Here is a 27,952-nt window from a genome sequence, read left to right on the forward strand (position 1 = left end):
ACCAGTGCGACCAGGTGGTCGGTTGGATTGCAGCAGATAATGCTTCCAGTCAGTTAAGCACCACCCTGTCTTCCACCAAGTCCAGTCTCAGTTTCCAAGAGTCTGCTCAACACAATCCTCACCCTGATCCTCCTTCCTCCCACCATGGAGAGTCTTGGCAAACAAGTGATCCCACATTCAGATATTATGAGGAGCTCTTTTCATCGCCATTCCTTGATTTGGCCCTCTTGCCAAGCAAGCTTGAAGAGGGACAGATCTTGTTCCCTGATTCCCAAACTCTTGAGCATTCACAATGACAAGAAGATGATGGTGGGGAACGGCAATTACTGTTTTGAGGTGGATGATGATGAGACACAGTTGCCATGCCACTAACTCAACGGCAATTACTGTCTCAAGAGGTTGATGAAGAGGATGAGACACAGTTGTCAATCACTGAGGTAGTGGTTAGGTCAACAAGTCAGGAGGATGAGCAGAGTGAGGAAGTGGAAGAGGAGGTGGTGGTCGATGAAGTCACTGACCCAACCTGGGAAGGTGGAAAGAAGAGCGAGGACTGCAGTACAGAGCTGCACTGCAACAGGTTGGAAGAGGCAGGGGGGTGGCAACAGAGAGAAGGTGGGCCACACCAAACAGGCCCGCAACTGTTACCCAGAGCACCCCCTTGTGGAAAATTTCCTTTGCCAAGGGGTAGGTGTTTCCCAGTATTGCGCTTTTTTGAGGAAAGTGCGGACAATAAAAGACTTGTAATTTGCAATCTGTGCCATACAAAAACAAGCAGAGGCGTGAACACTAGAAACCTCACCACCACCAACATGATCCATCACATGGCATCAAAGCACCGTAATAGGTGGGCTGAACGCCTGGGTCCACAATCTGTGTCTGCGGGTCACACCACTGCCTCCTCTTTCCCTGTATTACATGCTGGCCAATCAGCTGTCCAAGACACAGCCCGGATGCCTCCCGCCCTGCACCTGGACCTTTGCAAGCACCATCAGCGACCACATCCACTTCTGTGTCCCAGAGCAGCGTACAAATGTTTTTACCCCAGGCATTTGAACGCAATTGCAAATACCCAGCCACCCACTAACAGGCCATAACACTAAATGCGCAGCTTTCCGAATTACTGGCCCTGGAAATGTTGCCATTTAGGCTTGTGGACACTGAGGCCTTCCGCAGCCTGATGTTGGTGGCCGTCCCGCATTACACAGTCCCCAGTCGCCACTATTTTTCAAGGTGTGCCGAGCCCGCCTTACACCAACATGTGTCCCGTAACATCACACATGCCTTGACCAATGCAGTTACTGGGAAGGTCCAACTAACCACGGACACATGGACAAGTGCATTCGGCCAGGGACGCTACATTTCTCTGATGGTACACTTGGTGAATGTAGTGGAGGCTGGTAGCGAGTTGTACCCTGGGATGGCACAGGTGCTACCAACGCCAAGGATCGCGTGCCCTACGTTGATCAGGGTTTCTGCCAGCACCTACGTTAGTGGCCCAACCCCCACTTCTCCTCCTCCTCCTTCTCCACTATCACCTACGAATTATCCGCGTGCAGCACCAGTCAGTCATCAGTCGGTAGCTGGAAGCAGTGTAGCACTGCAGTGGGGAAGCGGCAACAGGCCGCGCTGAGTCTGATATGCTTAGGGGATGAACAGCATACCGCCACAGAGCTGTGGAAGGGGATAAGAGACCAGACTGAGCTGTGGCTCTCACCACTAAACCTAGAACCAGGCATGGTTGTGTCTGATAATGGCCGTAACTTGGTGGCGGCTTTGGAGCTTGGCAAGATCACACACATCCCATGCCTAGCCCACGTCTTAAACTTAGTGTCTCAGCAGTTTCTCAAAACCTACTTAAATTTTCCTGAGCTAATGGTGAAGGTGCGCCGCGTGTATGCACATTTCCGCAAGTCATCAACAGCTTCAGCCGGTCAACGCTGCAGCAGTGCTTGAAATTGCCAGCTCACCGGCTGTTGTGCGTCGTGAGCACGCACTGGAACTCCATGTTCCACATTTTGGCCAGGATTTGTGAGCAGCAGAGGGCAGTAGTGGAATACCAGCTGCAGCATTGTCGTCGCCTTTCCAGTCAGCTTCCGCTATTCACAAGCGAGGAGTGGGCATGTATGTCTGACCTCTGTGAGATTTTAAGAAACTTTGAGGAATCAACACAGATGGTGAGCGGCGATAATGCTATTATCAGCGTAACCATCCCACTTCTGTGTCTGCTCACAATTAAGGACAACGCTTTGCATGTGGAAGAGGTGGAAATGGAGGAAGACATTACACAGGGTGATAGGCAGACCACCTTCAGTTCGTCTTCTCAGCACGAATTGAACGATGAAGAGGAGGTGGAGGAGGAGCAGGAGACGGTTGCCTCCGCTACAGAGGGTAGTACCCATGGAAGTTTATGTCCATCTGTTCAGGGTGGGTGGGCAGAAGAGGAGGTAGAGGATGAGGAGATTGAGAGTGATCCGCCTGATGACGACAGCGAAGTCTTGCCCGTTGGTATTCTGGCACACATGGCTTGCTTCATGTTAAGCTGCCTTTCCAGCGACCCGCACGTTATACGCGTTTTAAACAACACGGATTACTGGTTGTTTACCCTTCTCGACCCCTTCTGCAAAGATAACTTCTCATCTCTCATTCCTTTGGAGAAGAGGATGAGCGAAACAGTGCAATATCAGAAGATCCTTGTTGCTCGGCCTAGTGTCACAAGGAGAGAAATATTTTGGAAGATGGTGAAGGAGTACATAGCAGACCGTGTCAGTGTCCTCAATGATCCCTCAGTGCCTTACAACTACTGGGTGTCCAAGCTGGACACGTGTCACGAACTGGCACTCTATGCCTTGGAGGAGTGGGCCTACCCTGCCGCCAGCGTTTTGTCTGAGCGGGTATTTAATGTTGCTGGTGGTATTATAACAGATAAGTGTATCCGCCTGTCAACTGAAAATGCTGACAGGTTGACTTTTATAAAAATAATCAAGGCCTGGATTGACCATGACTTCTCGACTCCATCAGAGGAAAGCTGAGGAACATAAAGGCACTTTAAATGTGTTGTTTATAATGTACTAAATACACTGTATTCCCATGCACCCCTTCCACCACAAACAAAGGTATATGGTTGAATCTTCCTTTTCTCACCCTCCTCCTCCTCTTCCATCATATAAACATGCTTATTTGTCACATATAATGCCCTCGCATATATGCCCTTCGCATATAATGTTTTACAGGGTCAGCTCAGCTGCAGGCCCTCACATATAATTTTTTAGAGGGTCAGCTCACCAACAGGCCCTCATCTCCAATGTTTTACAGGGTCAGCTCACCAGCAGGCCTTTGCATATAATTTTTTGGAGGGTCAGGTCACTAGCAGGCCCTCACCTATAATGTTTTACAGGGTCAGCTCACCAGCAGGCCCTCACATATAATTTTTTAGAGGGTCAATACACCAGCAGGCCCGCAACTAAAATATTTTACAGGGTCATCTCACCTGCAGGCCCACACTTAAAATTTTTTACAGGGTCAGCTCACCAACAGGCCCTCGCATATAATGTTTTACAGGGTCAGCTCACCAGCAGGCCCTCCTATATAATATTTTACAGGGTCAGATCACCAACAGGCCTTCACCTACAATCTTTTACAGGGACAGCTCACCTGAAGGCCCTCGCATATAATTCTTTAGAGGGTCATTTCACCTGCAGGCCCTCACCTACAACCTTTTAGAGGGTCAGCTCACCAGCAGGCCCGCACCTAAAATCTTTTACTGGGTCAGCTCACCAGCAGGCCCACACTGTAAATCTTTTACAAGGTCAGCTCATCTGCAGGCCCTTGCATATGATGTTTTACAGGGTCAGCTCACCAGCAGGCCCTCGCATAAAATTTAATCTTTTACAGGGTCAGCTCACCTGAAGGTGATCACATATAATGTTTTAGAGGGTCAGCTCACCTGTAGGCCCTCACATACAACTTTTTAGAGGGTCAGCTCACCAGCAGGCCCTCACCTACAATCTTTTACAGGGTCAGCTCACCAGCAGGCCCTCACCTATAATCGTTTACAGGGCCAACTCAACTGCAGGCCCTCGCATATAATTTATTAGAGGGTCAGCTCACCAGCAGGCCCACACCTACTAGTCCAGTCTCACTATCCACCGGGGTCGCGTAACTAGATATCACGGAGGAGTCTCGTTCATTATCGGAATTAACCAGACAAATCGTTCCACCAACTAAGAACGTCCATGCACCACCACCCACAGAATCGAGAAAGAGCTATCAATCTGTCAATCCTTTCTGTGTCCGGGCTGGGTGAGGTTTCCCGTGTTGAGTCAAATTAAGCCGCAGGCTCCTCTCTTGGTGGTGCACTTCCGTCAATTCCTTTAAGTTTCAGTTTTGCAACCATACTCTGCCTGGAACCAAAAGACTTTGGTTTACTGGAAGCTGCTCGGTGGGTCATGGGAATAACGCCGCCGGATCGCCAGTCGGTATCATTTATGGTCAGATCTACGACGGTATCTGATCGTCTTCGAACCTCCGACTTTCGTTTTTGATTAATGAAACATTCTTAGCAAATGCTTTCACTTTGGTTCGTCTTGCGCTGGTCCAAGAATTTCACCTTTAGCGGCACAATACAGATGTCCCCGGCCGTCCCTCTTAATCATTGCCCCAGGTCCGAAAACCAACAAAATAGAACCGGAGTCCTATTCCATTATTCCTAGCTGAAGTATTCAGGCGACCAGGCCTGCTTTGAACACTGTAAATTTTTTAATAGTCAGCTAAGCAGAATGCACTCAACTGTAATGTTTTAGAGGGTCAGCTTAGCAACAGGCCATCGCTCCTAATGTTTTAGATGGTCAGATCAGCAGGCCCTTGCTCCAAATATTTTAGAGGGTCACCAGCAGGCCATCAATCAAAAATTTTCAAGGGAGTGTATGATGCCCTCCTTTATGTGTAACAAAGGGTGTATTGGAGTGCCGATTCCTTGTAATTTTTGGCAGCCCTTTCACTTAGTGCATAGGCTTTATGAGTGTTGGAGTCCCACTACATGAACAATTGTACCACAATGTGAATGAGGCCCTTCTTTATGTGATATACAGGTTGTATCAGAGTGCCTCTTGCTTGTAATTTTTGGCAGCACTTGCACTTTATATACAAGTAAATATACAGGAAAGAATGTTTCCTAACAATTTTTCCTCTGAAATCGATTTTATCTTCGGTTTTGTGCGTATTATTGTCAGTCTGTAAAAGTGGCGTAATACTCGGACAACATCGTTCCTTGCAGCGACCTGGGAGTCCAAGATGTATCCAGACATCCTCCCCATGCTGTTCCAGAACCATTTTGGTGGTGTTTCCATCAATTTCTGACCTTTTCCTATGAACCAGGCAGCCTCCCCTCTTCAGAGTATGGGGTGCCTGGTTTAATGCTCGGGTTCTCCCATTGACTTCCATTATACTCGGGTGCTCGGTAGAGCACCCGAGCATCCCAATGTGTTCGGCCAGAGCACCCGAGCACCCCAGGACTTTGGTGCTTGATCAACACTACTAATGTATACACAGAGCATACGTGGCAGCCATAGAATTTGTACAGTTTCATAATACACATCTGTTGGCACTCTCTGTGCCATCATGCAGCACTGTGTCATCCCTAGAAGCATTTCTTCAAAGGGTGAATACTGAATACCTTAGTAATGTTGGATTTGATGGAAAATGCTACAATTTTTGTTCCCATCTATTTCCTGTCAATGAGAAGAAACCTCTTTGTCATTTTAATGACATTGGAGGCAAACAGATATCCAGTACGGACCAATGTACATCTTTGGTTGCCATATTATGAATCCTTACTACATAGATCTGTAATGTGGTATTTGCATACAGCAGGGGTGGCCAACCTTACAGACACAAAGAGCCAAATAAAAAAACGTATGACTGCCAGGAGCCACAAGCTATGCATTTACACATGAGTCACCATATTTTTCACCCTACAAGATGCACCTAGGTTTTAACAAAGAAAAATAAGAGAAAAATAATATTTTTTATCTGATCTGAGGTCTTATAAAAATATTTTTTTCGTATTTTTCATTAGCAGAGGAGAAAAGAAAAAATATATTTTTCATCAGACCTCAGATCAGACTCCTAAATCAGATCCCCAATCCTCATCTGACCTAAAATAAGATCGATCCCAAAATCTCATGAGACCTCCAAATCAGACCCCCAATGCTCGGATCAGACAACACAAATCAGACTCCCAGTGTCAGACCCTCAGTGCTCAGACCTCCCCCCCAATAAGGCTCAGATCTCCCCCCCATGCTCAGATCTTCCTCCCCATGCTCAGATCTCCCCCCATTCTCAGATCTCCCCCTTCTCAGATCTGACACCCCATGCTCAGACCTGACCAACCCATGCTCAAACAAGACCCCCCATGCTCATATCTGCCCCCATGCTCAAATCTGAATCCCCATGCTCATATCCCCCCATGCTCAGATGAGACCCCCATGCTCAGATGAGACCCCCATGCTCAGATCAGACCCCCATTGCTCAGATTAGGACCCCCCATGCTCAGATTAGACCTCCACTGCCCAGATCAGGACCCCCATCATGCTCAGATTAGAACCTTCCATGCTTAGAACAGAGCCCCATACTCAGTTCTATCATTTAAATAAATCTCTTCCCTCTCCTGATCAGGCACTGGGCTCCTGCGCGGGCACCTGCTACTCTGCAGGTCTGACACGCTCTCAACTGTGACCTGATGAGCACAAAGTTAGGTCTTAGTGCGTGTCTCCACGTACTATGTTCTCACACTGTGTGCATCAGGACGTAGTGGAGAGTGAGCTGCAAAGTAGCAACAGTGCCCGATCAGAAAAAGAGATCTGAGCATGGGGCGGAGAATGAGCCGGCCTGACTGCTTCCCGGCTCCACAGCTAGAGCCGCACCACTGGAAGAAGCAAAGAACCGCATGCAGCTCAAGAGCCAAGGGTTGGCCACCCCTGGCATACAGCCTAATGGGAGAAACAGTGTTGTGAGGTTTCAAAACATTGCGTTAGATACTGTATGATACAGTCTTATCTTAAAGTCCACGTTCCAAATTATTTCTAAAATGAAGTTTTCCATTAATAATCCACAGAAGGCATCATTAAAAATGTCACTTAAATGTTAAGAACATTTTATATTATCAAGAAAAAGCTTGAGTTTTAGTTCTGTACACCCTGAGGAACATATGTTAGCTTCCATAGCTTATCACTGGGTTTTGTTCAATTGTATCTCTGCAGTCTAATCATGAACATTATAATTAGAGATGAGCGAATCGAATCCCATGAAGTGGAATTCGATCCGAATTTCAGGATAAATTTGATTCGCCTCGAAGCCGAATTTCCTTGTGCTTCGTGTTAGCAAATCGATTTAAACTGAAATAGTGTAAAAAACAAATGTATACTTACCTCCTCCATTTGCTCGTGATGGGCCACCAGCCGCCATCTTGATTGAAGATCTCGGCCGAAATCCCGCGCATGGTGACGTATGATGTCACAACGCCAGCCGTTGCGAGCAAATGGAGGCGGTAAATTTGATTTAAAAAAAAAATTATAATAATTTTACACAGTTTTTACACTCAGATGCAGCGATCATGTACGAACGCTGCATCTGAGGGGTAGAATGACGGGGGCGGCTCCCTGTCATTGCACCCACTACTTACAAAAAAATTTGTAAAAGTAATTTGTCACAAAGCAAATTACTTTGTAAAATTTGTTGAATCCGTCGAATAAAACTTTTCAAAAATTCGATCATCTCTAATTATAATTGGAGGTTTTTATGTCTTGAGTATGATTTAATGTACAGTAGATATAAGTAAAGGCCTAATCCAGATAAATAGCAAGTTGCCATCACACGGTGTTGTCATCTTTGCCTTGTGTATACTGTATTTATATACTTTACTATAGTATAGACAGTCAACTATTAACTCTGTAGTCCCTGTCCATCCCTTACACACCTCACATTGATTAGAACAGTGAGTGTATGGGAGGAAGGGAGGTATGTAGGCAGAATTACCTCGTTTTTGGTGCCGAATGCTTCTTAAGCCTTTGGCTAGCCTGTACTACATAAGGCTGACAGCTGACTACTCAAGCATAAAAACTAGAGAATTGAAGGCCTCAGCTTGTCAGGCAATAGAGTATCCCCAGAGACAGCTAGAAATGTGTGTTTGCAGAAGCAGTCAGTGAGAGGAAATTTGGTACAGAAGTAAAAAGGAGATCGTACAGTGAAACACAAGCCTGTCTGGAATGATGTCCATGTGGAAGTGTTTAGGGTTGAAAGGGATAATTCTTTTGCTCTGCTTTGTACTAAGACTAATCTTGTTATAAAAAATGTAATCTTGTCAAGTAAAAACACAAAAGACGTGCACTTGTACATAGATGACCCTAACCACACAAACAACACATGTATATGTAAGTACAATGTCTCATATAAGTTTTCATCACAATCCAAAAATGTTGATAGGTTCATTCGCTTAGTATTTTTGTGAATCTGTGATTCGATAGGGGACCCCATTTGGGACAAGGATTGCTGAGATAATAACAATCACTGTACATCTTTGCAACTTATTATCAGTAACCACTTGTCTCTTTTTTCCATATTTAATATTAAACAATCATAAAAGGCCCCTAACTCTAATTAAACCGTATCTCTGCACTAATGTAATTTATTGGGGTCAAAAATGAATATGTTCTACAAGAATTATTGCCTCTTTGATGCACAATGCTTTTTAATTAGAAAGCAAACCTGATATGAAGCTTTTCATACTGAATAATGGGCAAGGTTGGCTTAAAGAGATGGGTGTCCAGGTAGCTTTTGACGATTAGTCCTGCAAAAAAGAAAAATCAGATAAGAGTAGAGTCTAAAAGATCTACTAATACCGTACACTGCATGACCATATACACACTTGATGGATACTCATGGAAATTTGTATTCTCAGTGGAGAGACAGACTTACTACAGACAAACTTGTGTATTTTACTGAACCAAATGTCAAAGGCTGGTTGGAGGTTGACTGAAAGAGGTCTACTTTCCTCATCACTGCACTGACAGCTGCTTTATGTCATGTGTATGGAGAGGGAATCTCAATCTCTGTGTATCCACAGCATCTATCACTCATGTATTTTTTGATCAAGTACAAAAATGGTGGAAGGCAGAACCTATCAAAGACTGTGTGTATATAACCTTAAAAACCAAACTCACAAACTCTGTTAAAGATGGTTTCTGAGTTTTTAATACTAAATTGAAATACCAAGCACAGCCGCTTTCCAATGATTGGTGATGTGATTGGTAAGCTGTGAGGAGCACGCGGCACTCACCGGAGCCCTGCAGCCTCTTCAAACATCTGATCAGTTGGGGTGCAGGAAGTTGAACCCCCACCAATCAGATACTGATAACCTATTCTGAGGATAGGTCATCAGAATTAAACGCTGTTAAGTTCTCTTTTAATTCTGGAGATACTGTAGCAGGAGCCTTTTGGTTACTTTTCTGAGAATCTCTTGATTTCTTCAGTTAATAACTTCCTTCTCTTTTCATATGTATTGTATTTACTGCTATGTTTTATTTCTCTCCACCTTTCTTTTATATATAATATTTTTTCGTAGTATATGGACAATAATGCGTGAAAGAAAATACACTACTGCGTTTTTTATCATGTATACTTTGTTTTATACTATACAAAACGAAATGCTAATGTCAACATCATGTTATGATTCTTAGTATGATTTATGTATCTGAATAAGCCTTTTTTTAAAGCAAGTTTTCTTGTTGTTCCCATTGCAGGGAGTGATTTCTCTGGGAGTCCATACAGCCATCCACAGTATTCATCATATAACGATTCATGGAGATTTCCCAATCCTGGTTTACTAGGTTTGTATTAAACTTTTAACATCCATGGCATTCACTTTACTTTAGAATGTGTAGATGTCCCATAGAATTGCAAAATAGCCTTTACTGGGAGATAGGTAAACTGGATTTTATGTCTCAGGAGTCGACAGGCACAGATGTTTTGGCACTGTAGATACCACCCATAAAGTAGGCCACACTTATGGTTTTAAATGATTGTCCTCCCTATGCTGCTTCCCATTCTTCTATACTCCGCACTCAGTATGTCAGTCTTTACACATGACCCTTAACATGTGAATGACAAGAAAAATATCCAACTCAACAGATAATATCCCATTAGTATCTCCCTTGATCCCATTGTTTGAAGTATTGCTACGTCACTTCATTGAAACATGTATACAGATTTCATGGATTTGATGACTACATGCACAGTTCTGTAGGGCTGTGATCACCCATGATATATTGGCCATACCACCACAAAATGATCCTCTTGATTTTGAGGGTACCATTATTGGGACAAATATTTTTGAGTACACAAGCAATACCACATGCATGCATAGTACTGGATGCACAGTGGTTATTTAATGGTGTACAGCAATGTTGAAGGATGTTTGGCAAAATGAAAAAATATAGTTTCACTGAGACCACCGCCAGTCCTTGACCCCAGGGACCGTACCTCCTGCTGTAGCTTCTGTGGGCAAGGTTGGTGTTTGAGATTAAGTATTTGGAAATTAGTGTTTAATGTAATATCAAATTGTAAAGAGTAATATTCAGGTAGAAATTCTTATTAGATTGACAATTTAGATGTTTATTAGTGAAAACACAGGAGAAAACAACCCTTTTGGATACTGAAAGAGGCTATATTTTTTTGTTGCTATCGGTCCCTGTACCACATTTCCCTTGCACTAGTTTTAAAGGGAACGTTATTTTCTGAACATTATTATGGGGGCTGACATCTTGCCTGAGCATTTACAAAGCATTAAAAACATTGCTTTACAGCAGCCCCATGGACCATAGACACAATAGTCTGGATGGTTTTTTTTATGGGAGAGTTTTCTAGACATGCTCTGTAACCTGTGCTGAGGTCATTGTACAAGGAAAGGATAGATAAGCTTTAAAGATGACCTGTCGCTTCTCCAGACATGCCTGTTTTAATAGCTACATGCATTCGCCATGTAATAAAAATCCTGGAGCATCTATTCTTATAGCTCCATGTTGTACTGCTTCTTTATTATTCCTACTAGAAGTTATGAATGAATTGCTAGCAGTCTGCAGTAAGGGTATAGAGGGTTGTTAACCAGTTGGGGATGTGTACCTGCACAGACTCACTCTATCCAATCAGTGCTGACATTTTCAGTCTGTGCAGGTACACACCCCAACTGATTACCACCCCCCTGTACCCTTACTGCAGACTGCTAGTAATCTATTCATAACTTCTAGTAGAAATAATAAAGGAATGGCAGAACACAGAGCCATAAGAATAGATGCTCCAGGATTGTTATTACATGGGAATGCATGTAGCTATTAAAACAGGCATGGCAGGAGTGGTGAAAGGTCCTCTTTAATATTGCCTATTGTGAATGATTGATCCTGTGTTATCTATATATAGGTGATATTGGTCACTGTAAATCCTGCCTATGATGATAATAGTAATAAAAGTGATCTGTCCCGACCAAGAAAGGGGGTCTATGATTAGGCTTAGTAGCCAGTGTGAAAACTACAGGATTTTTAAAATATAGATATTGACATGGAAAATGAAAAACAGCGTCACCAAAAATTCTTTACAAATACGTTTACTTTAAAAACCTGGTTCAAACAATAGGTCATTTTCTGATGACATATTCCCTTTAAAAAGTCTTGCCTACTGTCTAATGTAGCGCCAATTAATACAATAGGATGATATAAACTGTTAAAGATGACCTTTCACCTCTCCTGACATGTCTGTTTAATAGCTTCATGCATTTCCCATGTAATAACAGTTCTGGAGCATCTATTCTTATGGCTCTATGTTTTTCCTTTCTCTGTTATTTCTACTAGAAGTTATGAATGAATTGCTAGCAGTCTGCAGTAAGGGTACAGAGGGTGGTAACCAGTTGGGGGGGTTTCCCTGCACAGACTCAATCTATCCAATCAGTGCTGGCATTTTCAGTCTGTGCAGGGACACACAACTTGTTACCTCCCCTCTGTACCCTTACTGCAGACTGACAGCAATCTATTAATAACTTCTAGTAGAAATAATAAAGGAATGGCATAACATAGAGCCATAAGAATAGATGCTCCAGGATTGTTTTCAAATGGGGAATGAATGAAGCTATTAAACCGGACATGTCAGGAGTGGTGAAATGTCCTCTTTAAAGGGTGTGAAGTGCAAGGACATATATCACCTACAGAAAATGCACTGTGCACACAAAATATAATAATAAAAAGACAAAGATTCATTGGAAATAATATATGATAAGAACAAATATAAAAAGCAGCTCATCACACAGTGAAAAATGAGTGCCATCAATATATCATTATCCCATCTATATGGTAAGTATAAAAACCTAGGTCTATATCACAGTTACAACATCATATAAACAGGTCAATCCAATACTAGGTAACATCTATATATAGCTATCTCTATAGTGCCTGGTCATAGGGAGGACATATCTCAAAACTAAACAAAAACATACATATAAACATTAATAAGTGAGGCTCTTATGCTCCAACACTTGTTTCACTGTGGCTTCTTCCTCAAGATATACATTTGTTTTTGTAATATATTGTTTCCAATAAAGCTTTATCTAATCATTCTATTTAGTTTTTATGTGCACTGTCTGTAATGTAGTTGGACAATGTCCATCTTTAATGTGAGGAAACACTAAGTAACTATATATCATACATAGTTGACATTTGGTCTCTATTTATCAAAACCATTACATAATAGATCAGTTAGTGCAATGTATGTTACCCTATCATTTTGAAAGTCCCCATGAGTCTTAGTTTAAGGTTTTTATATGAACTAAACTAAAAAGAACTAAAATGATAGAATCAATAAATGCAACCAGTAATTTTTCCAATACATTTTTAGTAAACCTTTGTAGCTTTTCAATAATATCAATCAGGAATTTATAAGATGCAGAGTTCTATAATTATGCTTCGCTAGTTATGTTACATCTTACTTCTCCAGTAAGAACACGGCTGAATCTCATAACCAGCACAATAACCCATGTATCCTATACAGAGCAGATGGCAAATGTACAATCATAATGCCACCTGGAATCTGGGTTGATTAATAAATACCCCCTGAGTTTCATTTGCTCATTAAGTGGAAATTTAAATATATTTCAATGTATTGGAGAAGCTTTTCAGATGATAGGTTTTTGAGAAACATTGAAATACATATTTTACTTTCTTCTGAAATACTACTAAAATTGCTATTTTATTGTGAAAATTCCATGATAGCTTATGATTTAGCTTCACTCTGCATGTACTGTATGTGAAACCCTCTACACATTTACAGAAATGAAATGCCTATGTGTATATATTAAGACAGGCTCTTTGTTCAAGGTAAATGCATATGTTACTAATGAAAGACTGAATTTAGAGAGTGAACCTTAACCTCTTCTCATAGTTATTGCCACACAAGCATTTATTGTTGAGACATCTTCAACACTTATCAAAGAAAAATACGCTTAACACCTTTAACACGGCTGTCAAAAATTAGCCCACTTTGACTTTGCATAAAATAATTAGGATTTTTTTCTGCATAATTTGCACAAATGAGATAAGTAAAAACTCCAATTAATTGTCATCACTCTGCTACATTATTATTATTGCCTAAGAGGTTTCAAGATTTACTGGAAGACAAAAATGGTGTGACCTAATTGGGGTAAATCAAGTTTACTTTGTTTTATTTAGGAAGAGATTGCCAAGTACATTTTAAAACAGTAAAGAATAAAAAATAGGTAGAAAAAATGTGTCGGCTGTTGCACTGTGGCCATATGTTACATAAAAGTTTAAAATGCACTACAAATATTGGGGCAGATTTACTAACCCTATCTAAAATGTAGACAGCATAAATTTAAGGCTGCCATACCCATTAGTGTACTGTTGGCCAAACCCACCAAGAACAGATGATGAGGAGAGAAGGATCAGGTGAGGTGAATATATTTGCCCGATCCTGTAGTTCTCTGGCTTTCTCCCCTCTCCCAATTGAATAAACATACACATTTGGCCAAACCGACTGTGGATATGTATGGGAGAGTTGGAAAAGATAGCTGCCAAGAGCTATTGAATGTGTATGGTAGACAGTCGTAGAGATTCATCAAATTTATCACAGTGGCTCAAGCAACGTAATTAAATTTAGTGCATGACTATATACTTTTTTCTAACTTTATATCACCTTTTGGTAGGCTTACTTTGCACCAATATTTTGGTGCAATTCTGTCACATAAAGAAGCTATGAAAGGCTAGGTCAAGGAGGTCTTAGAGACTTTATTACTTTTCCACTGAAATCTAATTGGTTGCAAGGAAAATCCTTGTTTTTGTAAGCAGGCCCACATAAAATTTTACGAATTTGGGTTAAATTGCTACCTATACTTGAAGTTCTATTGTGTTCTAAAAGACTAATATTAGAAGAAATATAGAGGTCATCAGTAAACATAAGAACTTAGCATTTTTGGTGGTTTTGGTGTCAATCTTTGCTTGTATATTAGTAATGAGCGGCAGGGGCAATATTCAAATTTGCGATATTTCGCGAATATTTTGTAGAATGTTCATCATATATTGGCGATTATATTCTTGATTGCGACAATGTATTATTCGCGTAATGCGCGCAAAAGACCGGCATGGGTCACTTATGCTACATTTTTCAAGCTGGTATAAGTTTCCTGAGATTGAAGAAAATGGTTGGCACGGCAGAACATTAGAATAGCTTTATATGCAGATAATGATGCGCATATTTTTTCACAATACATGCAACTTGTGACATCACAGCACTTTGTCTGTAGCATGTATGTATGGACAGCAGAACCTATCATACTGCCTAACACCCTGCACTGGAATCAGCTACACTATAGATCAATCTAACCTACACTGACTATCTCCCCCTAACTATCTGAATTATATATATAAGTTAACTGTCAAATGTAATACAACAAAGCACTGAGAACAGCAATGACACTGCTGTCTCTTTCATAACTGCAATAAACTTTAGAAAATAGCTGCTAGTAAGGGGTTGGCAACTTTTCTATAGGTTGCTAGGGATGTTGCTAAGCTGTGACAAAGCCTTCTCATTGGGCCACAAGCTAGAAGAAGGGAGGGATGATCACCTATATGTACTGTGTTAAAAAAAAAAAAATATTCGTCATTACGAATATATAGCACTATATTCTATATATTCGCAAATTCTCAAAGTGCCGATATTCACAATAAAAATTTGCTTTTTGAATGTTCACGCTCAACACTATTGTATATCTGTAAAAGTACACGAGGGGGTTGCCTGGCCTGGAGCTGTAACTTTTCTGCAACTTTTTAAACACTCGCACATCATAAATGAGACTTAGAAGTGTTCTAATCTCAAGACCTACTTTTCACTCCACTTCTAAAAGTGGCGGGCTCCCCAAATGTTGCAAAAACATGCACCAAATGTCACACTAGGGCATCACTTTTGTTATTTTTATGCCATAAAATTGGTATAGATTTAATAGATGACCCCCTTAGTATTCTATGTTGCATTTATGTAGAACTGCAGCTAGGAATTGCTTCATTTATAAAATATCCCTATGTAGAATGGTATGAAATCCTTGAAGTGCTAGTGATATAACTCTAAGACTTTAAGTTGCTGAAGTGTGGAGCAATTTTGATTTAAGGTGACGTTCTTGCAGGAAGTCTGCATGTCTCCATGTAAATTGGTAGAGGTCTGGGGAGGAAGCCATGCACTGTGGGATATTTTTAAGGCTGGTTAACACACATGCTGAACCTAGATAATGGCAAGTGTTGGCTAATGAAGAAAAATGATTCAATTTCATGCTGGTTTGTTCTAAGAACCTCTTTACCATTCCCCTCATTACTTTCCAACTGGATGTTTAACATAGAAGATTTCATTTGATAAAATGCTGCTGTCCTTTGCAGAGAATATAGCTTGTGCTTGATGTACAACTAAAATGTAACCGATCAGCACCTCTATAAGTTAGTGGTGGACCATAATATATGTAACAAATAATACTTCTCCATAGTGAGTAAACAAACACATTTTGGGTGGCTCTAAGTGTTACTAACGAATTGCTTTTTATTCATATAGGTCATTTGGCAACATATAGTCATTTTTATACACATGCTCAGTATATAGTGTTTATTCAGGGTTGTAGTTAGGGGAAACTAGTGGGGCCTGTGCTTTGGGGCTGAGTACCATGGACACACCAATAAGTCACTCTGACTACCCAGTGTAAATGCAATAGACACAGGGATAGGGCAATACATTGAATCTTTATCCTCGGTAAAGCAAATCCTAGCTACAACTCTGGTTAATTATACTATACTAATATATAAAAGGTAAGCCGTTTTTCCAGTAACTAACTTCTTCTGTAATTGGCTGCAGCAGTGACATAGTATAACCACTTCAGCCAATCAGTCGCAGATTGAAATAGACATACATAGTTTTAAATGTAACTGCTGAGGCCCAGCTTCTCAGCTTACCTGTCATCTCCCTGCATGGACTATTCTAATAAATTTGCTAATTAGTGGAGCAGATTTGTCAAAATTGTCTAAAAGAAAAACTATTGTCCCCCTCTACCCCTCCTGTACAGGAAAAGTCATATTGAGCAGTGGACCGTGCCAGCATGGGTGTAGAGCAGGTTACATTGCTCCTGTAGGAGGGTATTGAGTGGTGGATGCTTTCAGTATGGGTGAAGAGTGGATTGCGCCTCCCTTAGAAGTCAGACACGAGTGGGGAGGGGTCTACCACTATCTGAAGGATACAGTCTGTATAATAGTTATGGGGGAGGGAAAAAAATCCTAAAAAAAATATCTAAAAATTGTAAAGCAACATATGGAAGTTTAGTTTTCCTGCCCTGGGAGAATTATTATCCTGCAAATGCTTCCACATTTTTGTATTTTAATGTTTCATGAAAAATTAAAGAAGTGAACAACAAGGTTTTCTAAAGCCCATTGTATCTTTTTGCACAATAGACATACAGGGGGCAAAGTTGTGACACACAGGAGTATGATGGAATATAGGGGGTAGAGTGGTGGCATCCAGGTGGCAGTGTAATGGTATACTAGGGGACAGATTTTTCACACCATGGACTTTATTGCTAGTCACAAATACATACCTGAATAAATCTGCATCCGCCCAAAGGGGTTGTCTGGGATCTAGTAAAAAAATCACTCCTGTAAATATCTACATAACTGATATTTAAGTGAATTGAGCTAAGTTGCAATGCTTATAGACCCCTTTTTCTCATCTCAGACATTCACTTTAAAGGGAGTCTGATGCAGTGGCTGGGTTTGGGGTGGCCACAATGCTATGCTGGGTCCCCCAGACACAGCCAAGTAGTGTTGAAGTCGAAGTTCACGTCGCCGGAACCCATACATTTTAATGCTGTACGGAGACAAATCTCCATAAAACATTAAAATGAAGCTTTGAACGAATCCACTTTGGAACTTGGATCCAAAGCTAGATTTGCTCAACACTACCATCGAGGTGTCACCATGTGTTGCTGCTCTCAAGAGGATATAGTAAGGCGTGATACACTCCAATGAGAAATAAATTCAGATTGACAGGATCTGCAGTAAACTAGTGTGCTTCTTGACTGGAGGAATTCAGGTCCAAAACAATACAGGTGAGGCATAGGGCTCCTCCCTGGCAGAAGAAGGGTTCGATGCTGATGAAAGGCCTGAGCTAGGTGTCCCTCTCTCTAGCAGAAAGCTGGTACCCTGGACAAAGGCTGGAGGCCCAGAGTCTGTGGCAGAGTATCCTCATCTCAGTCTTTTTCTGGTCACTCAAGTAGTGTGGCAGATTCTCCTCTTCTAAGTACTGTTCCCTAACTGTAGAACACTAGGGATTCTAACTGCTCTCCTTATATACAGTTTTGATCTGAACTAGAATGTTCTAGTGGTAGGGGTGGAGTGGAGAAACTCATCTCAAACAAATACAGTGTTATACTTTCTGTCTCTCATAAACTTGCAATAGATCTTTAGTAATACTCAATGACACAATGTTTTTTCTAGGCAAAAACAGGTTTTCAGAATAACATAGCAACACCTAGAATTCAATAGGTCAGTCTGTCTGGTTTGGGTGGTAAACAAGTCTGGCTTTCTCCCTCCAAAACATACTATTCTTTAAACCTTATGATAGGTATGGAAAATTACCAGCTTTTCATTATAGCTAGAAAGTCACAAAAGTCTCTCATTAAACATTTCCACAGTGCTGTGCAAATACAGTACAAACAAACAGGATATAGATCTCAACAAACATATGAAATGCAGTTGCACAGTATTAAACAGTATAAGTCAAAGCAAGTTAACCCTTTAAAGTGAAATACATTAGGGAGTTGATGACTTTGTAATGATATCTTTTACTTAGTGATCTGCTGCTTCATTCTAGAGAAAAAACACTTTAATCCACATGAAAATGAGCAGTTAAGTGCACAGAGGATGGGCCTAGCCACTCTGTGCAGTATTGTTCCTCCTGCTGCTTGCTTTGCTAGCCCTCCCTCTTCTTCTTGATTGTCAAGGTCAGGTTCCAGTATAGTCATGTTTCCTGGCCCTGTCAATCAAGGAGAGGGAGACTTGTTGTCAATCAAGAAGGATAGGCTGACAGAGGAAACAGGAGGAACCCAGAGTGGCTTGGGTCTGCCCTCTGTGCACTAAACTGCTAATTTGCATATAGAAGAAAAAATAACTTTTGCTCCAGAATGAAACAATGGATCACTAAATGAATCATTAAAGTCAGCTGAACCAGCCCTACAAGGCATTGTGACTGGTCTAACTGTGAATTTCCTGATTACAGAGTTTCTTTAAGGAGACTAGCTTCTTTGGTGGCTCATAAACAGTAGAAAAGAGAATATAATAAATCTACACTATAGTCTGAAAATTGAATAATATCTGATTTTTGATAAAATAATTTCTGTAGAACCAAGAACATGATTTTATGTGCTGTAGAAATAACGAAAACATTATGAGCTGTAGTTGACTTCTTACATTGACTTGCTAGACTTTGTCTATTCATACCCAATTTCTCACTGGCAACCGAATATATATTATCCTCCTCTAAGGCAATAGCCTATTTTCATGTTAGTCTTTTTGCTATGTAGATGATTTGCAGCAGAGAGTCAATAAAGTTAATAGCTGAATGTTTAACCTTTTATTCATTGGACTTTTCTAATGGAATAAAAAAAAAAAGAATATGGCTTTGACCTCAACATTCTTTTGCCCTGTCTAACGATATCCAAAAGCAAATATGCTTCAGTGGGTGAGATGCCCTAATAAGCTGTGCCAGAGCACTTATTGATTAGTAATAGTGTTATAAATTATCGGAAGAATGCAATTTATCAATCATGGTCGTAATACTAAATAACAAAATATGTGACTATTTACTGGAAACTGACCATATTTTTAGGACAGTTAATCATGTTAAGCAGGGCACATTAATTCAAAGTATTTTCCTGCACTTGGGTAATTCAGAGGTTACGTGTGCTTTTTCATGTAAGGAAATTATGAACTTGAGAATTTCAGAATCAAATCTCAGACATTTTTGGCGAATACTACTGTACAATATTCAAATTGAGAAGAGTTACTTAAAAGAGTTAAATCATATAATTCTAGCTGTCTGCACTGAACACTAAAGCTGTGCTTTTCAAATCTGGGTAAGCTGCTCCAAATTGTGTAAAAGTGTTTTTTTCTTTGGATAAGGACACATGAAGCCATTATTACCCAACCACAACATAGACATTTAAATTGGCTCAAAAGGGTTATCCCATTATTAATTTAATACAATTTAAATTAGACATCATATAGTACATGGCAATCTCTTTCTGACAAAGCTAGAACCAGCCCTGTACCTCCAGAGAGCTCCACATTCCTTGCTCCAATTGCTCTGCTAGATTTATTTCAGACTGGCAGCTCAGGGGTGTGATCTTTCTAAGGGTGTGTGTGCTTTCTGCTGTAGCTCTTTCCCTGTAGCTGTAAAGGCTTCTAACAGTAGATGCAGCTGGTGGCAATTGATGAATGGAACTGAGCATGAGCATCCACCTCAGCAATGTTACGGAGGTGGACAGAAGTAAGTAAAATCACAATAGGTGGCTCTATACATGTTCTGTCTTCATAAACGTTCACACAGTGTGCAGTCTGACATTCAGTATAAACCATTCCTGTCTTCCAATTAAGAAGACTGTTTTCTGTAGTCTAACTTGTTTATTGGCAAAACAGGAGTATTTGATATGATCAATTGATTGGAAAAACTGTAAGAATACAAGAACTTGTATAAGTATAAGGCATAACATGAATCAGCAAAAGCATAGAACAGCATGTATTATAACATTACATTAACACTGGGCAAATGTCCAAAATGGCTGCCTATACATGGATTGCATGTCTAGCATCTAACAGTTGCAACCTCTTTCCCTAAGTAACACTTATACCTAGCTAAACAGCACTTCATACATAATATACCTGAGACAGAGGTAGATTTCTTACCAGATATGCTCGTACAAGGATGGTGGGGTTTGAAAAGGATATATGCAGGAGACAGCACTGCTGATGTCCTGTAACATGAAGACTGGGCTTCTCTTTCCCAGGATGCATTACAGTCCCACAATGATTTGCACCTCCCACAATACAATAATCTTTATTAACAGAAAAACAAGGTGTAGTACATTTTTAATACCGCTAGATGGTGCTATAACCAAACTAATAAATACAGCAATAGTAAACCCTGGCTGACGTGATCTGTAATGATTCTTAAACTCTGGCAAATGAACTATGATAATTTTCTAGCCCTTCAGGGCAGAACAATACAGATACAATTTATTGAATAATTTGGTACATTTTTAAATACACTCAGTTACAATAGTATTCATATCCATGCACTGGTATAAAACTTAAAATATTTTTCATGGGACACTCCCTTTAAAGACTGCCATGTGTACTTCAATAAATTCAAAAATCTAAGTATTTCAGTTAAAGCAAAAATGGATTTTTTTTATATGACATAAAGGTCATTCAGTGATAATATTTTTGTAGCTGCTGTTTAGAGATGTTTAAAATAAAGACACTCCATTAAGCATACCAGGGCAGATTTACTAACCTTGTCTAAAGTAGACAGTATAAACTTACACTAGACAGGCAGAAAATGTGCTATTCACAGTGACTGGTGCTGGATGGCTAGACACTTTTCTTTAAAGTATAACTGTCGTATTATTATTTTTTTGCGTATTGGATTGTAGTGATTAATATCACCTTGGTGGCCCTAATTCAACTTTTCACTGTGTATTCAATTACCCCTTAATTCCACATTTTTGTTCCGTGTACTGCCTATTTTTACCTGTGCTTAAAATAGGGTTGCTAGGCATGGTCCGTCTATCTGTTAATAGATGGAGCACGCAGCGTGCAGGCTCATATTACTGACAGCCAGGGACTGTAAGTAAATGATTAAAGCCAGGTCCTCCCCAGCAGCTGATAACAGTGCCTGGGCTGTGTGCACTTCTCCCTGTCCCTGCGCTTGGCAGATGCTCCCTCACTCAGCAGAGCTAGAGAATGCAGAGTTGAAGAAGCGCACACCAGGGAAGGGAGATCTGCCATCTGCTCAGTGTATAAATGAAAGCAACATGTGGTAAGAGGACCCCTTTGTGCTGCAGGAGATTAAACCTTTAGGGGGGGGGCTCTGGTTACTGAAACTTTTGGGGGGCTATTGTTACTGGCTAGTGAGGGCAGGCGGGATTAGCCTCAGGGTGAGGGCAGTGGCGGCCATCTTAACTGAATAGTGAAATTGCAGTTTTTAGCAGGCTGGTTGTTAAGGGCTGAATCTTATTAAATATGGGGTAAGTCAGTCTAATAGTAACTGATTCTGGAATATCATGTTATTAGTAACTACATATATGAAAATTGAAATTAGGGTCTAAATGTGACAGGTATTCTTTAACTTTACACTACCTATTGGTTGGCTTCCTTTGCGACAGATTTGTGTGCCAACATTTTATCACAATTTTAGTGCTAGCGTATGAAGTCACACCCTTCCCAATCGGTTCTACCTGCTTTACCACTAAATCAATCCCTCTTGTCGAGCAAGGGGGTGTTGATTATTATTTTTGACTTGTTTGCTTCATAAAAAGGTCTAAAACATGATGCAGTATTATGTGCCAGAAATATGCCAAAGGTTGATGCATTTTAAACCAAATTCTAGGCACCAATCCACTAGTAAATATAGGCAGCTATTTGCAACAGTTTTAGTAATAAAGGAAAAAAGTTTGTGAAGAACTGGCCTAAATAGTGCTTATAAGTCTACAAAAACACTGATTAGGTATTGAATTCACTGTTTAATTCAGTGTGTACTAACTCCCTCCTCTGGTGGTGGCTAGTAGAAGTTCATCACTTAATTTTGCCTTTGCAGGAGATGTTGTGGAGCTCTATATATGACAAATTGATCTCTCACTGCCATGAAGATACAATTTTGACATACAATTGACACCGTGTTAAAGTGTCCAGATTATCTTTAGGCTGGGTTTCCACATTCAGGTTTTTGATGTCGTTTTTGAAGCCAAAGACTGGAATGGATCATTAACGAAGAACATGTGTACAGAAGAGACCGAGTCATCTCCTCCTTTAAATCCACCTCTGGCTTCAAAAAACGTCAATAAAAACATGAATGTGAAAATCGGCTTTAAAATATTTAGGGGCAAAATGATGTTACATTGAAAAAGTTCATTAAATATGAATTTTCACTCCTATTACAGGGCCATGTGATGTCGGTGTACTACTTTTATTTAGATATACTCTATATAGAACATATATAGCCCATGTGTCCATCAGGATATAATTTGTCACAAAATACCTTTTTCATGTTTGGAAGAGAAGAATAACTACTCCTTCGTGAGATCAGGTAGTAAAGAAATAGGAAAATTGGATAGATTTACTACTAGTAGTATGTGCAACTAGAGGCTAACACGAATTTGGTAATAATTTTTTTTATGGCCTGTATTGCTAAGTTAGGTTTTTATAGAAAATTTTTAATCCCACAGGCTAGTGATTGAGAATAATATTAAAGGTTAGTTGCTAAAAGTAGACTGTAAATGTGGTGGCCTCCTGCTAATGTGTGATCATTCACTGAATTATAATCAATATGAATGTATTAAACGGCATCTGTCAGCAGATTTGTACCTAGGAAACCGCTTTCCTGTTACACGTTCACTTGGCAGCTGAAGACATCTGTGTTGGTCCCATGTTCATATGTGCCCGCATTGCTGAGAAAAATGATATTTTAATATATATGCAAATGAGCCCCTAGGATCAACGGGGGCGTTGCCATTTACACCTAGAGGCTCTGCTCTCTCTGCAACTGCCGCCCCCTCTGCACTTTTAATTGACAGGGCCAGGCAATGAAAACTCATAACACCCTGGTCCTGTCAATCAAACTGCAGTGGGCGTGGCAGTTGCAGAAAAGAGCAGAGCCTCTAGGTGTAACGGCAATGTCCCATTTGGTCCTAGAGGCTCATTTGCATATATTAAAAACATTCGCTGAAAACATCGTGTCATGACTTAGGGGGAGGCCAGTCACTGCCATGGCCAGTGATTGAGCTTTCCTTTACAGGTCTAAACCAAGTGTGTGTGTGTAGGTGTGGTGGGCGGGGTGTGCTAAACCACCCCATTCTTGCACAACCTCTTTAAGCCTGGGTTTACATGTTGCAGTATTGTGCACATGGCTAATTACTAATGTGACAAGACTACATATGTTTGCTGGAGTTTTGCAAATGCAATTTGACGTTTTTTCAGGTGTAATTTATTAGGCTAGGTCTCACACTAGTGCTTTAGAGCTCCAGGCTATTCCAGCAGGGATCAGCATGCCGGCTGATCCCTGCTGGATGCGGCATTGCTGGAAGCTGCCTGAATGCGGCGAATCCAAGATCCGTCCACAACCCGGCAAATTATGCTGTTGATTCACTGGACTAAAACTGCAGCCAGCACAGGCCTGCTGGAGTGCTCCACTGCGCTGTGTGAAACTAGCCTTAAAAAAAATGTGGGTCCGACAAACTATATAACACATGCTGTCTTGCCACATAGCACAGTACTGCAAGTGTGTACCACAAGCCATGGCATGAAAATGTTACCCAATTGTTACTAACCCACTCTTTTTTTTTTCTCTTCAGGTTCTCCATACTATTACAGTGCAGCGAGAGGAGCAGCGCCCCCTACTGCTGCAACTGCCTATGATCGTCACTGACAGAATGCAATGGGAACATAAGCACTTATGACACCAGTTGTAGGAATTGTACCATATTATTAAATTACTATGATATCTCACAATGAAAAGAAAGAGTATACAAGGATAGACACACCGGACAACCCCCAATAATTTATTTTCCATCCTTGTTTTCTTTCATAGAGATTGATTTTAAATTGGTTTATATTGTTCTGTACTTCACCGAGCTTGCTGAAACGTGTAGCCTAATGAATATTGGAATGATACGCTGATTTGGCTACACTGGGACAGATACAAACAATTAACCAATTAACTTGCTTTTATTGTTCATTTCAACATGAGACTACATGTTGTTGGCATAATCACATATACAGCACCATTGTAAATATCATGATGGTTTGTGTAATTTATGAGAGTGGCTTAGCATATCCTGCACCATGATACACAGTTATAACTTAAAGTGCTTGTTTTCTAAAATGCTGCTCTGAGTCACAGAATTCAGTAAGCTTTAAATCCAACATTAAACCAGGTTACCATCCATTATGGCTCCATATGAGGCTGATATTCCAATATATGTTTGAGGTTTATTCCATCATGTGTTAAAAATGGTACTCATATGCGGTGCAGTGTATGGATCACTATATTAAAAGGTTTTTGGAAGAAGTGTTAATCTGGCATAATTTCCTTGCCTACTAGCAAGGGTAGGACCAGAAATGGCTTGCCAGCAGGTGGTTGAGGCACAACTGAAAATTGCATGGCCATGTAAGCCATAGCCGTTTTCTTTAGATTGTTAAAAATGATTATTGGTCATTTGCATATTTTGCTGTAAACCTACAAAACCGTATGGCCATTAACAATAAGGAAGCTATTGACAATCAATTTTGAATGATGTAATGGAAAACAGCATGGCTGCAGGCTTTTCAGGCCAGTCCGTGATCATGTCTCAACTGCCTACTGCCTGCAAGATTTCATCCTACCCCAAAAGCTTTGTCAGAAAATTTATTACATCCAATTAAACGTATTGTGCAAAGATTATTTTGTAAATACAGAGAACGGTGAACTTTTTGCTAGACTTACTTTATAATAATGTTACATTTACCAAGCTGAACCACAGAATTAAATGAATTTAATAAAATATCTACCCCCATCATGGAGCCTAATCACCAATGGAAGACAATCAAGGCTGCTCAAAATTATTAAAAAATACATGGGTAGTCGCTAGTAGTGTCACCTCTGCAACAGTGGTAATAAAGGTTTTGTGAGGAGCTGACTGGGGGGTCTGAATAAAATTGCCTTCCTCTTATGATGACGAAGCTTGGTAGAGGCTGTCACTATACAGGATGGAGTAACACCTAACCGCAGCAACACGGGGGGGGGGGGGGAATTTTTCTTTATGTACCAGTACTATAAGTGATGAATAGAGTTGAAGGTCCAGTTGGAGATTTTGCTCGATAGCTCTAAAGTTACTCCTCTACTGCTTGGTAGCCATGCTTTGGATATGGATGGAAAGGTGTAATTCAAGACAAAATCTAAACTTGAATTCAAGACAAAATCTAACTTAAATAGCAATTTTCTGTCACTTTAACATTGGCAGTGCACGGTATAATATTAATTATATTGATGCCAGTATTTATCACAGGCACCTTTTGCTCTAATATACAAGACAGGGGGACTCAAAGGGATTTCTTATATTTTAAAAATTTCCATCATTATGTAATTATCAATTTTAAAAGCATTCAATTCTCTATTAAAAGAGTTGTCTGAAGTAATTCAAAGTCTCAGACAAGCCCTACAATTGCTTAAAGTAAAAAGCTGCGGTGGGGAAGTGTGATGTACAGGTGTACTGTACATCACCACTGCAGCGCATCACGGTCTTCAGCAGTAAACCACTGAGGACAGTGATTGGCTGCCAGGCGGCCACGTGCCATATATTGGCATGTCCCTGCTGCATTTTCTAAACAAACAGCAGCTGCAGGACTGGACCAGCACCGCCAAGGAGGTCGTTGGAGAGAGGGATGAATATACCATGATTTTTTTTTTTTCATTTTAAGCAATTGTAGGGCTTGTCCAAGTATATATATATAGTTAGAGCTATAATGTGCTTAATCCATTACTTGCATCATGAAAAGTGCATCTCGTTGAGCAGTAATTCCTGTGAAAGCTCTGCAGTATGGGATTTTTGTTCCACTTTAACCATATTGTAAAATCACTGCTTGCTCTTCCATTGTGTATGGTACCTAGTTACATTATATAATGAATTTGCAAATAGAGACAAAACGCCACACAATGCATTTAGTTAGCTAACACAGGAGGTCAAATCCCTCAGCTCCTATCTATTTATATGTAGATAAAAAGAGGCATGGAATGGATGTAAATGGATAATTTATTTTATGGAGCTGCTTCCCATACAGAGTGTGGGTGAAAGACCCCAGAGATATTTGAATTTTTGAGCAGGAGAAAACCCTATTACACTGCCACATACAAACTTGGTCTCAGATGAAGAAGATTGTTTGTTTTACTAAAGCATTTTATAGGAAAGCCCTCTACTGTATTTACCGGTTCTTTCATGACTTGGATGTCAAATGGATATGAAATCTAACATTACCATATTTCAGTTTATGATATAGGAGAAACCAATCAAATTCAAATGCCAAGTAACTAATACGTAAAATGTGCCCAGTCTTGCTGCAATATACTCCCCAGGTGAAGCATGAGAACATACCCTTGGGCTACTGTATATATTTGCCAGCTCCGTAATTTCAGGCCTCATGCACACGAGGATCCGCAAAAAAATACGGATGACATTCGTGTGCATTCTGTATTTTGTGGAACGAAACAGCTGGCCCCTAATAGAACAGTCCTATCCTTGTTCTATTTTTTTTTCGGAATGCACACGGAGTACCTTCTGTTTTTTTGCCGGACCAATTGAAATGAATGGTTTCCTTATACGGTCCACAAAAAAAAACCTAACTAACACGGATGAAAATACTTGGAGTCCAAAAAATTGTCTAGTAATTTTGTCCAGTATGGAGCCAAGTATTTACTGGACAAAATAATGGAGCAAAAAACAACTTATAAATAGAAATTCTTGCTGTTCCAATGAGTCAATTGCCAACTTTTGCCAAAATGTCCAAAATGGGAACTTGATTCCATCAATCTGATTTGTGTTTATTATACATGTCCATATATGACATAGAGGGAGGCAAAGTCAGATTTGTGCTTATGTTTTCCTTACTATTAGGCCTCATGCACTTAACTGTGTCTGTTTTGCATCTGCAAACCGCAGATCCGCAAAATACGAATATTGTCCGTGTAACCATCCACATTTTAATTGCGGACCCATTGACTTCAATAGATCGATGGTCTACATTTTGCAGACATGTTCTTTCTTTTTGCGTAACGGACATACAGATGTGGGAAAGCACATGGATGATCACTGTGCTTTCTGCATCCGTATGTCCATTCAGTAAAAGGATAGAATATGGTCCTATCATTAGCGGCAAAATGCACTGAAGTCAGTTGTGTCAGCAAAAAAAGCGAAAGCAACACGGACTGTATCTGTATTTTGCAGATCTTCAATTTGGTGGACTGCAAAATACCATACAGATGTCTGCATAGGGCCTTAAAAAGATTACGGTTCCCTTATGAAATAAGTTAATCATGGTGGTCTTGTTGCTAGGGCCCCCCAGTATTAGAA

The 27,952-nt window shown here is 40.4% G+C and overlaps 1 protein-coding gene across 3 annotated transcripts in view; it reads left to right on the forward strand.

The window, feature by feature from the left end:
• The window catches only part of PAX5 (paired box 5), a 264,529-nt gene extending 238,198 nt beyond the window's left edge, over positions 1 to 26,331 (forward strand). For all 3 annotated transcript variants that reach the window (XM_040417363.1, XM_040417364.1, XM_040417365.1), the window contains exons 10-11: positions 9,795 to 9,881; positions 24,203 to 26,331. In XM_040417363.1, coding sequence (XP_040273297.1) covers positions 9,795 to 9,881; positions 24,203 to 24,276 — 161 coding nt within the window. In that variant the 3' untranslated portion in view covers positions 24,277 to 26,331. The remainder of the gene's footprint in view (positions 1 to 9,794; positions 9,882 to 24,202) is intronic.
• Positions 26,332 to 27,952: the final 1,621 nt, after the last annotated feature.

The sequence above is a fragment of the Bufo bufo genome, chromosome 2 (assembly GCF_905171765.1).
Source record: "Bufo bufo chromosome 2, aBufBuf1.1, whole genome shotgun sequence".
NCBI lineage: Eukaryota > Metazoa > Chordata > Amphibia > Anura > Bufonidae > Bufo > Bufo bufo.